Genomic DNA, 13066 nt, shown 5'->3' with positions numbered 1-13066 from the left:
ACAATGTGGCCGAAATTAAAATAGTTAAGAATCTAAAAACCCCAATTAAAACCAGAGAGAAATTTAAAATTTAAAACTAACAATTTAAGAAAGCCCCGCACGAACAAACAGATATGTTTTCAGTTCGCGGCGGAAGGTCCGAAGGTCAGGTATTTGACGTAAACCAGGGGGAAGTTCATTCCAAAGAGTGGGGGCCCCCACAGAGAAGGATCTTCCCCTGGGGGCCGCCAGCTGACATTGTCTGGCGGACGGCACCCTGAGAAGGCCCTCTCTGTGCGAGCGTACGGGTCGGTGGGAGGCATGCGGTAACAGAAGGCGGTCCCGTAAGTACCCAGGTCCCAAGCCATGATAAACATATGAAGCCACTGTGATGACATGAGTTTGACACCCCGGGTGTAAGTGGAAGAGCACTGGAGCCTGGAGCCTGGAGGGCTATTGAAACAGAAATATACCTCTCTCCCCCCTTCCCCAATCTGGTGCACTACAAATATATTGAATTCATTACTCTAGGCCCTGGGTGTCCAATAAGATTGGAAGGCATCAGACTGGGTAGATAGTAACATTCATGAATTCATTATAATTCAGTGCTCTGCTATTATGAAAAAGTGCTATGTAATTCTTGATACTTGAGAAATATGGAAGACATGGAACAGAAACTTGGATGGCTATTACACACAGAGAGGCTGTGTTCATACCACATGGTAAAACATTGTATATTTAGCCATCATTTGCTGAATAAACCACAATTAACTGAGAAGTATAAACAATGGTTTAACACAGCGCTTCTCAACCTGTGGGTCGGGACCCCGTTGGGGGTCGAATGATGATTTGCCAGGGGTCGCCTAAGACCATCGGAAATATGGGAAGTATACTTGCGAGTCGAAGAATCACGAATTCGGCTTCAGGCGTGATGAATTTAAAAAGAGAGAAATCTTTGCTCTGATGTCTCCCTCTCAAGCCAGCTGCAATCACTCCCAATCGCTAGCCTAATCTGGCTTCAGGCGCGATAAAATTAATAGGGGAGGAGTCTCCGCTTTAATGCCTCCGTCCTCAAGGCAATCGCAAGCAGTTCAGATCGCTAGCCAATACGGCTTCAGGTGCAATAAATTCAAAATGAAAGTAATTTTACAGTTGGGGTCGCCACATCATGGGGAATTGTATTAAAGGGGTTGCAGCACTATAAAGGTTGAGAACCACTGGTTTAACAGAACAATGCCAGGTTCATACACTAAACTGAAAAGTAAGCTAGCAGCTATCCAAGCAAAAGCAGAGACAGTAAAGTTCCATTTAGTCCCAATAACATCTATTCTGAACAATGCTTTTGTCTCAGGTCTGTTGCTCGATATATGCACTTCCACACCTTTTCCCTTCCCAACATATGGTGGGTCATGCTCGCCCGTGAATTCTGGGAGTTGAAGTCCACACATCTTAAAAGTTGGCACGGTTGAAAAACACTCTTTTAGAGGGTTTGGATTGTTTTTTTAAAAAAATAATTTAAAATGTTTCCCTTATGTGCCTCAGTAAACTTTACAGAAGTTCTGTAAGTTATGCTAGTATTGTGTTGACTGAGAGACTGATGGACTGCGTTCATGCAACAGGCTGTCATAGATTCCTTACCCATGCTATATGTGAATAAATCAAAGTTAATATAATATAACAACAGAGTTGGAAGGAACCTTGGAGGCCTTCTAGTCCAACCCCCTGCCCAGGCAGGAAACCCTACACCATCTCAGTCAGATGGTTATCCAACAAGTCAGATGGTTATCCAACAACCATCTTGTTGGGGGTCACATCAAATATTTAGAATGGGTGAAATTTGAACCAAGATCTTCCTAGTTTAGAGTTCAAATACTTTAATACTAGCATTCTAGTTGCTGCCAGCTATAGAGAATAAAAAAAAACTAGTAGGCTGCTTTTTTCTGGACTCTTTAAAAAGTATTCCAATTGCTCATTGAAATCGAATTAAGGGTATTTCATGCCTACCCAGACCCTGCTGTTAAGTGGCTTTTTAACATCAGTACTTCTGAAAGAGGTGACTCCAGCCATTATAACATTATTGCCAAACTATTGAACTGATGATAAACAACTGGAAGAAACAGGCAGAGAAAAAAAGGTGCTGTATAATTGATAGCTGCAAAAGCAGAGGAGTCTATGGACCATAATCTCTGGAGAACCCATCGATCATTTCAAAGTTATTGTCATCAAATTAGCAGGCCATAGAATTGCTGGCTCCTAATTACATTGCTCTTGAAAAATCACAACAAATCCAGCTAGTGTATAGTTGCTGTGTTTGAAGATGGGTATAATGAATGCTGCTCTTTCTCTTCCCTTCTCCCCCCAAAGTTTCTGGAACATTTCTCTCTCTGCACTCCCACCACCCTACCAAGGAGAGATCGTTTTCAGATACCTCGTCTTTTTTATGAAACATTTGACTTTAGACTTCTTGGTCTTTAACTGTTTCCCCAAAGGGAAATAAACAGCCAAATCTGAACAACCGTATTACACACACACACAAAATTCTCTTCTCATTCCTGTGGGTGGTATGTGTCTTTCTCAATCTTGGGTCCTCTAACAAAGGCCTGAGGTTTTTAAGGGTTCTGCGCAGTATTTTAACTGTCCCTAGCACTGCATTCTTCTGGACCAAGAGCTCTGATGTCGTTCCTAGGATCTGCTGGAGCCGCAAGTTCTTTTATCAACAGTGGGACCATTTTGGCTTCGGCTTTTCACATCTCCTCTAGTTCCTCCTTCAGGCCTGGCACTTCTCAGACTTCCTGGACTACTTCTGCCTGGTGTTGTTGTTATTTGGCACCATTACATCTTATCGCTACTGCTCTCTTCTGGTCTTTGTCTATTAATTTGTCTACTACTACAGTGTCTGGTTGATTATCTAGCAGTGCCTGCCTGTCCGTCTGGCTCTGAAACTCCCACAGATTCTTAGCCCTTTTATTTTCCACAACCTTCTGTGGAAACTCCTTGATGTCTGGCTGAGGAATTTTGGGAGTTAAAGGCCGCACATCTTTCAGCTGCCAAGGTTGAGAGACACTGATCTACCCCTTGGGTTCTATCTAGTGTGTTAAATCCCTGCTTCTATGGATCTGGTGCTTAGTGCCTTCTTCTTGTGCAGCTATGATCAGTGCTGCCTTTTACACACAGAGAGACACATAAACACACATACAGAGCACTCAGTTGCTCTGGTGTTGTATGAGTGAATGTGTGTGTGTCTTTCTGTGTTTATTAATTTTACCATTGCCCACAGAATACATGGACACATATTTCCCCTAGGGACAAATTCTAGAAGGGCAACCTATTGCAAGTAGGAAAACAACAGACTCTTGCAACATGTTAAAAACAAAGCAACTAACTGATTGTATTCTGCTGCTTCTGGACATCACAAGCACAATCAGCATTTTTCGTGGATTCATTCGAAAACGGGGAGATTGGTAGCACTATCTACCAAGAGTAAATACTTCACAAATCTGACGAACTGGTTCTAATTCATAACAGTTTATGCCAGAAGAAATCTGCCGCAAGAATTACTCCCCCCCCCCCTATCCTTTTCCCTTCAGGTAAACTGGATTTGCAAGAGCCTTGGGGACAAGGAAACCAACCATTTACTTTAAAGTTTCATGCATAGCCATGGCTATTTATTATGCCCTAGTTATTTAGCGATGTAGAAAGGTGCACTGCAGCAGATGTGCTTTTCAGCTGTTAGCGCGCGCGCACACGAACACACACCCCAGAGCAACGACAAGAGGCAACCTCCAAGGTATGCCACCGAGAACGCCAATTCATCCTAAATAAATACGGCCTTTATTTGCTTTTCCGGCTAGATCGAAGGAATCTTTCGAAAGACATCTGGGATGCTTTCCGTCTCCAGACTCCACGGCAGCGGGCGGCAGATCCCCGCGCCCACTTTCGGGGGGGTGGGGTGGGGGGGAGAAACCACAGGTTTCCAAGCTCGTTGCAGAAAAGAGGAGGTTGGGAGGGGGGGCGGGAGGAAGGGAGGGGGAAATGACACCTGTCGTGTGATTATCCCTATTTCGTGAGTTGATCTCGCGATCAAACTTGCATACAACTGCGGGGTGAAGTACCTCCGATCTCTCTCCCCCCCCCCCGCGCAAAGCTCTTGCCTTTGCCTTCAACCTCCAAAACGAACTTCAGTCACAATGCACGGTCGGAGCCCTCTGGCCCAGAGAGTGCCAGGAAGCGCCTGACACACCCCCTTTCCTTCCCAGCCCCTCCGCTCACCATTCTCTCCCCGCCCACAACCACACCGTTCCCACCTCCCAACCCCCAAGCCAAAACCCCAAAAGTGACCGCCCGACCTGCCAGGCTGTTGTAACAGTCGATTTCGATGCTGTCCAGCAGTTGCCTCTGTTCATCGGAGAGTTTGGCCAGGCCGGTAGCCCCCGCGGTCGAAGCGGCCGAAGTGGCGTCCTCGGCGTCTTCCTGGGCCAACAACAGTCCCTTCAGCTCCAGCAGCGCCCTGTGATACTTGCCGATGGCTTCCCGGCATTTCTTTTCCTTGTAGCACTGAGCGCCTTGGCTTTTAAAATCCAGCGCTCTCCGGATCAGCTGCTCCGGCTCTGCAGCCGGAGACGCGGCGGTGGGCGCGGAGAGCTGGCCGCAGCCGCTGCTCCGATGCTGGGCGGCCGCCGCTGTCCCGCCGCTGCCCTGAGCGCAGTGCCCGTCCCCTGGTGCCCGGCTGCCCGGGTTCTGCTTCCCCGCAGTAGCGGGGCTCTTCCGCTCCATGCCAGCCGCGGCTTGGCTCCTCCTCGCTCTCAGGGCGGCGGCGGCAGCTCCGACGCTGAAGCCGGAGAGCTAGAAGGCGCCGCTGCCTCTGCCGCCGCCACCTCTTCTTTCCTCCTTCTCCCCGCCGAAGGGAAATCAAGCGGCTGCCCAGGCAGCTCCCGGCTTGCTGGGGCTGCTGCCACCCTTTGGTTCGGCGCGGCTGCTTGCTCCCATCCTCCAGGCGCCCCCTGGCAAGAGCGGGGCACCGCCGCCACCGTTTCCTCTCCTCCTCTCCGACCTGCCTCCCGTCGCGCGGGGCTCGCGGGGCTGCTGGTTCCCGCGCCGCTGCGTTATTTCTGAGGGGATTTCGCCGAGGGGCGATTGGTGCCAACCCAGAAGATTCTGCTCGCTCGCTCGCACGCAGGGAGGGAAGGGAAGGGAGGGGCGGGCGAGGAGCCCAACTGGTTGCCCAGCCCGCTCTCCGCCCGACTCTAAAGGCACCGGGCAACGTATGGAAAGAAGGGGCGCGGGGGGGGCGCAGGGGCTGAAGAGGAGACGGGAAATCTATCAGGTGACGTAGGCAGAGAGCGGGGAAAGCAGAGCGCCGCGCCTCGAATTTGGGGGTGGGGGGGGGTTATGTGAGGGGAAGCCACCATCTCTTTGCCTCTGAGAGATCAAGGTATATGTAGGCTCTTAAAGCGACAGGCATCCTGGATGGGAACGCTTGGGCGGGGAAAGGACGGGCGACCGGCCCCCTAAGCGCCTATGTATGAACACAGGTAGTCCTCGACTGTCAACAAGCTCATTTAAGGACCCTTCATAACTGGCGCTGGGGGAAAAAAGGGACATGGCGGCTTTTCCCACTTACAACTGTTGCCTGGTCCCCGCTGGTCATATGATCAAAATCCAGACCTTTAGCAACTGGTTCATAGGTTGCAGTGTCCTGGGATCCTGGGATCTGCTTTTGCCACCTTCTAACCAGCAAAGTCAATGGGGAAGCCAGATTCACTGAACGACCACATTACTAACTTAACAGATGTAAATGATTCACTTAACAATGGTGGTAAGAAAAGTCTAAAAATGGGGTAAAGCTACCTTAACAAATGTTTTGCTTAGCAACATAAATTTTAGGCTCAATTGTTGTAACTCAAGGACTACCTGTACGGTACAGTAGTAGCTAGTGATGCTCCCCTGGCCGCCATTCGCAGTACATGGCTACAGCTTAGAGCAGAGAATACAATAACGATGAAATAGAAGGGTGATCCTGGGTGAATGGGAAGGGGAAAAACCCCAGCAGAATAAAAAGCAGCAGAATGGGATACTTGGACCCTAAACTGGGGAGTTTCATCCACCCCTGGGTTTCTTCTACCCTCCCCTACCTCTATCACAGTGGTTTGGAAGTTGTTGTCTTAGTGTATTTCCTTCCTTTTCCCATTGTTGCTAGAAAGCAACCTAATCTACATTAGATCACTTGGAAAAGGATCTTTCTGCAGTGCAGACCATTAATTCCGTGATGCCTCATGTTCAAAACAGAGGTGCATAAAAACATTTCTCCCCTCCCTACTTCTGCCTTGCCATTCTTACTATGAGAATGCATTTCCAAAATAGTGGATGAGATGAGGCCTATGCAATAAGCAAATATTCATAGCCATTTAGTTTAATCATAGTATGCCCTGAGCCCATTCTGCAGACAGGCAGTGGGCATGAAGCTCAAAGGTGGTATTTCTCTTCTGCGTGAATATAACAGAGTTGTGTAAAATCACCATTGCAGACTCTGGCTAAGATATGAAGCTTGGGAAGTTAAAGTAAAAAGTGGTTATCCTGCTCTCAAACATTTCAATATCTACGATATCTTCCAGGAATTGTGCATTTTGTCTTGAAAATTCATAATATAATAATTTAATCTTTTATCATCCTAGAAGGAAGTAACTTTGGAAAGAAAGGGGGGGACACACAATAAAACAGACCCAGCATTATATTAACATGACATAAATCTTAGTCCAGACAGGATTAATTTTCTCAGTTTAATTGTGTGAAGATGTCTTAGATGATAATTTCCACAACCGCTAGCTAACAGGAACTTGTGGTCATCTGGTACAAGTGAGGTCAACTGGAAAACATTTGTCATTACAGAAAGTACCCATCAAGTTCAACTGATTCCTGAACAAGCAAAAGATTGTCCTTCTAGAATATCTTACCAAGACTGTATAGCATTTGCTGGAAAGGATTTGTTTTGTTGATATTTAAGTCAGCTTTTTTTTACTTACTGTAACCTTAAATATGACTGGATGAATGAATATGACTTAGAAATAATGTAGTTTTATAAGTGGCTTTATCTCTGTATATACATTTAAGTCTTCCTGAGTTGCCTTTCAGCTCAAAAAGGCTTCAATGATTAAAATTCAAAAACTTTAAAACAAACCTCAAAAGTTAAGGTATCATCTCACAAAGGAACTATAGAGCCAGCAAATATATTCATGTAAATGTGGCTTATTGAATAAATTACAGTGGGCTGGTTTATACAGCTGACAATGGCTGAATTAACTGTGGCATCACACAAAGGGCGAACTGATCAAAATAACCTGCTTCTATTTCTTCCTCAAAATATTTCCTTTTCTCCTGGCTTGTGTTATAACTCACGATTTATGATTTCATGCTGCACCTGTTTGAGCTTGTTCAAAAAGCTAAATCTGAAACCAAGTATTAAACTACAGTTTCCTTCAAGTCACGTTCCTGGTGACTTCGTCATGCATATTGTTGGAGGGTTTTTTTTGCAAGAGTACAGAAATTATTTACAGCTGTCTTTCTTCCAAATATTTTTAACTCTCTTTCTAGCTCACAGATCTGAAATTTCTTGGTGTCTCCCAACCAATTGCTAACTAGATCCATTCCAACTTTGAAAGTCTAATAGCAGCCAGCTCAGAGAGGTGCTAGGAACAATTCAGCAAAAGCAATGGTAGCTTGCTGTAGATAGGAAACATTTATTTAAACACATTTATATGAGTGCCCAGATTGCACAAAGCAACTCTAGTGATTCCACAATATAAAATCCCATAACACCCCCCTCAGCAGCCACAGGCACAATCATACCAAACACTTGATGGGCTCCATTTCAACCTGGGATCCCCAGGCCCACTGACAAAACCATGTCTTTAGCGCTTTCCATAAAAGTATCAAGGTCAGGGCTAATCTTATCTCTTGGGGAATGATATTCCATAGGGAGGGACACACCATGGAGAAGGCCCACTAGATCACAGGTGTCAGACTTGTGGTGTCATGTTGCCATCACGTGATGTTTTGCAATGTGTTTTCCCTTTGTGGAGTTTGGGTGGGCATGGCCTGCATGGGACGCATCTGGCCCACGGGCCACCAGTTTGACACCCCTGCACTAGAGGCACTGTCCTAATATATGGGCTCTGTAACTTACTTTGCCTTCCTGCTCTGGTGGGTTGGGTAAATGGCGAGAGGTGGTCCTTTAAATACCCTGCCCCCCAGCCATAACCAGCACCTTGAATGGCACCTGGAAGCAAATCGGTAATCAGTGCAGCTCCCATAAAAGAGGTGACTTATCTTGATTTGTGCAAAACTGTGGAGGCCACTGCATTTTGACTCAACTGAAGCTTCATATTGAGTACATCACAGAAGTCCACACGAGATGACTAAGAGATGGAGAAAGTGTGAGAAGGGCACATTGATTGAGGGAAGAGTATAACTGGTGCACAATTCACAGTTGTGCAAAGGCCCTCCTAGCCATGACTGCCATCTGGTCTTGAACAAGAGCAGTGAGTCCAGGAAAACTCCCAGATTATGTACTAGGTCTTTTTGGGGCAGTGCCACCCCATCTAAGACTAAAAGAGCCAAAAAAAATCATGGACATAAAGCCTCTCTATCTTGGCAGTCTTCAGTTTTAATCTTTTGTTTCCCATCCAGACCTCAACAGTCCCCAGGAAATGAGAATGGGCAGCTGCAGCAGGGATGTGTAACTATCATCCAAAGGAAACCTGAATGCCTCTGAAGCAAACAATAAACCATAGCCTGGTTCCTATGGGGAGAATATATGCGTGGATGTGTGGAGAAATTAGTTAGATTGTTTACAAATGGTAGTAGGTGTAATTAAAAGACGTTCAAGAATTGGTGTGTATGTGTGAGGTAAAAACTAAAGACAAAATATGTAAGCCTTAATCTTAAAGTCATCAGATGTGAGTGTCTCGTTGAAGTCATGAATATGAAATGCCTGCTATGATACAATTAGTCATCTTTTGGCAATAGTAACCATTTCAAGTATTAAAGTTACAAATCAGTCTTTTTCTGGAGAGAATTTAATAGCATTTTAATGAATTCCACACAATAAAATGAGGGTTGCCATATGTGGATTGCAAAACTCCAGATGACCAATAGATGGCAAAAAAGAGATATGGAAAACTCCCTCTAGTGGCTCTCAGGATTTTTAAATCCCAGATATGTTAAAGCTAATAAAAAATACAGAATTCAGTTTTACACTTACTAGAGAAGATAAGGAAAGGAAATAATCTGGAGGAGTTTACAGGCTTTTATTGTCATGCTGGGTGCCTCAGTTCTGATTCTGCCCACATCTGCTAAGGCAGCCACTACGTGTATATCCATACCTTGTTGATGGCGAAGAAGACAGCACTCTGAATTATATTAAGTTACCCATGTAGATAAAGGAATTGTTAGTAGAATTTAACAGCCTAGAAAAGGAGCTACTGTTAAAAAAAAAGAGAGAGGGACGAAAAGCCATAAGTAACTGATAAAGAATTTGAACGAACAAAAAAAAATACAAGACAATTTCAGAAGTCTTTAAGTTTATATTATGCTTTTCGGCAAGCAGTTCTTCAGCAAAGAATATCTTCAGATCTTCATCATTTCTAGCAGGGGTGATGACAAACTGTTGAAGTATACATTGTGATGTCATGACACAAACTGTGTACTTGTGACATAAAGTCACAAGCACATACATAAGGGGAGGACTTTCCATTGTGACCCATGTTTTCTCCCTTGCTGCTTTTGCCTGTCACCTGGAAGACGGATGCTCTTCAAGAACCTTATCAGGTACCAGCTACCAGCTACAGAAAGAATGAGAAAGTATTTCTCTCCTGGTATTTCTCTCCTTATCAACAAAGGAGAATATTTGCAGCTCAGGGTTGAAATGAGGGGTCTTTGGTGCCCTCCGACCTTGGTTGTTTGTTTGGGGGTTTTTTAGGCCTATGCTTCATTACCTAGTGCTAGCATGGATGATGTTACCTAGTTTGGGTAATGAAACATCTGCAAGAAAACAAGATCACCTCACTACCATTTTTTGCATGGCATTTTTATATGTCTGCTACAGCAGAGGAAGGCAACTCACAGCTCACTGGCCATTGGCAGCCCCCAGCACTTCAGGATGGCATGACAAGCTTTAGTGGTAAAATGGCTGATTTACAGTAGTGATGGGGAGAATTCCCCCTAGGGAGGGAAAGAGAGTGGGAGGCCTCCAAGTAGTAAATTACTTCAATTTTCACCCTTAATAGTCCATTTGTAGTAGCTTTAGTAAAAAAAAAGTTTGAATGTAGCTGAAGTTTAGAGTCTAAATTCTTGCTTTTGTCATATGTTTGGCTGGCACACCCACTTTGGCAAGTTACTGGCTAGTAAAGGCTGGATGAAACCCAGGAACCTTGGCATAAGTATTGACTTTTCCAGTCAGCTGCAGCTGTACAGAGCTTCAGGGAGAAGGTTTTTGAACCATTTTCTACTTGAGCAATGTGCATAGCAGGTTTGCTAACAGTAAAAGTAGTGCCTTTTCCTCAATTCGTGAATACTTCCTGCAGGATTGTAGTGTCTTGTTGTCATGGCCAATCTTTCTCACATGTTCATCTATAGGTAACAAATGGAGAATCAGAAAAAATGGGCAGATTATGAGGTTTAAACTAATCTGGCATTCTAGCACAGATATGGTGATAGTAATCCAACATTCTCTAAGCATCGTCTAACACAAGGCTATTTGCTATGTTCACGCAACAAACTAGACTATGGTTTATTTAATCAGGGATTACAAATTGATTGGGTCAATATTTATCCATTTCAGTCAGGCTGAGTAAGTGTCTTATAAAACCGGTGGTGATTAGTGGTCTCACACATTACGTTGAACTTTGGTCCACAGTGGCTGGATTCACACAAAAGTAAACAAATCACACTATGGCTTAGAATGAGGTGTAAATCCAGCCAATGATTAGCTCAAATAATTTGGTTAACACTAAATTTTATTTCTCTGATCTGCATTTAATTCTTTATCCGTTAGAAATTATACAAGTAATTTTATTATATCACAAGCTGCCCTGTCTATTGCAGGTTGCTTTATCTATTCCTACTGTCAATAGGCATTCCCATTTTAAGTTTTGAAATTGCTAATATTATTGTTGATGTTGCTGCTTTCAAAGGAAAAAAAAGTTACGGATTTCCAAAGATTTTGATGTTTTCCAATATTAGCTGAGTTCCATTACTACTTATTTGCCACCTTTGCCACCATTTCTGTCTCTTGAAAGGTGGCTCTTTGGGGTCCTTCCTCAAACTGGTATAGGTAGTCCTCGACTTACAACCACAATTGTGCCCAAAAATTGTGTTGCTAAATGAGACATTTGTTAAATGAGTTTAGCCCCATTTTACAATTTTCTTGCCACAGTTGTTAAGTGAATCACTGCAGGTGTTAAGTTGGTAGCACAGTTGTTGAGTGAATCTTGCTTCCCTATTGACTTTGCTTGTCAGAGGCTGCAAAAGGGGATCACATGACTAATGTCACAGCACTAGCAATAGCACTCAGACTTATATACTGCTTCACAGTGATTTACAGCCCTCTCTAAGCGATTTACAGAGTCCTCATATTGCCCCCAACAACCCAGATTGTTGGGGGCAATATGAACCAGCTGCCATGCATCTGCGGTGTGGCTCAGGCTGTAAGAAGCCTGTTATTAAAACACAGCTGTCTGCAATTACTGCAGGTTCTAGTCCCACCAGGTCCAAGGTTGACTCAGCCTTCCATCCTTTATAAGGTAGGTAAAATGAGGACCCAGATTGTTGGGGGGGCAATAAGTTGACTTTGTAAAAAATATACAAATAGAATGAGACTATTGCCTTACACACTGTAAGCCACCCTGAGTCTTCGGAGAAGGGCGGGATATAAATGTAAACAAAAAAATAAAAAATAAAAAATTAATCACATGACCATGGGGATGCTGCAATGGTCATAAATGTGAAAAACTGCCTTTTTTTAGTGCCGTGGTAACTTTGAATGATCACTGAAAGAATTGTTGTAAGTTGAGGACTACCCGTACTTTCTCTATCACTCCACTTCACGAGAGGAACGGGGAAAAAATTGGAGAACACCAAATTGGAGATGGCTGCAGCCTTTGCAGCCTCATTGAGCCTCTCTGTTTAAATGCTTACAGGTATGATTGCTTGTCAGTCTGGAGTGACTCTGTGTCTGGATATACTGTGATGTGTCTGCCTTAAACTTTCAGAAGGAAAGTGATCTCAATACACTTTGAATCACCACACTTTGACATTACTCAGTTGGGTCTAAAAAAAGGTTACGATGAACTGTTTCAACTCCTTTTGGCATGTCTTAATTGCAAAGTAATTCATCTGGCTAGCCAACAAAATGGGCATATCAAAGGCGGAAATGGCTCAGAATCAAAGAGCTTGAATCAAAGATAGATGCCAACTTATAAATATTTTCAATTTAAGATCTTTCACCTCAAGTACTTAAAGGGTATCCAGGACAGGTTTAGCCACTCCAGATTTTATTACTGTACTATAGAATCAATTTCTCCTCTTTAATCAGGAATGTGTTTTCTATAATAGGAGATAGACACATGAAGAAGAAGAAAAATAAGAGGCAGCTGATGATGGAAGGGAGGCAAAATAACTCTGTTTAAAGTCCATAGTAATGTCCCCCCCCATCACAATGCAATTCATTTCTTTCTTTCTCATGTTTATTTGATGCACACATGGCCTAGCATACACTAAGCCATGGTGTGATTTGATTAGGTTGGACTTTGTTGCTGTATGTACCCTACCACTGCACTTGCAGCTCAGCTTGTCTCACAAGACCAGCCAACTGCAGTTTATTCAACAAATCAAGGGAGTGCAATTTTGAATCAGACTGAATGCCCATGCAGCATTAAATTAAACTGAAGCTCTGAAAATATGAGTGCCAAAATTAGTTTTTTTATCAACATGTACATCATCTTTGGAATAAAGAGGAAGAGAAATGATTCTATTTCTTTTTAAAGCAGAACCACAAGGAAATATTAAACTACATTCCCTATGTACAGGTATCTTC

General features: G+C 43.9%; 1 protein-coding gene across 1 annotated transcript in view; it reads right to left on the bottom strand.

Moving 5' to 3' along the window:
- The window catches only part of TTC9 (tetratricopeptide repeat domain 9), a 41106-nt gene extending 35965 nt beyond the window's left edge, over nucleotides 1-5141 (bottom strand). Inside the window, exon 1 of the mRNA XM_058161936.1 lies at nucleotides 4326-5141. Within this exon, the coding sequence (XP_058017919.1) occupies nucleotides 4326-4752 (427 nt within the window). The 5' untranslated portion in view covers nucleotides 4753-5141. The remainder of the gene's footprint in view (nucleotides 1-4325) is intronic.
- Nucleotides 5142-13066: the final 7925 nt, after the last annotated feature.

The sequence above is a fragment of the Ahaetulla prasina genome, chromosome 1, assembly GCF_028640845.1.
Source record: "Ahaetulla prasina isolate Xishuangbanna chromosome 1, ASM2864084v1, whole genome shotgun sequence".
NCBI classification, from domain to species: Eukaryota; Metazoa; Chordata; class Lepidosauria; order Squamata; family Colubridae; genus Ahaetulla; species Ahaetulla prasina.
Note: the sequence above shows the minus strand (reverse complement) of the source record. Positions and strands in the feature narration are given on the sequence as shown.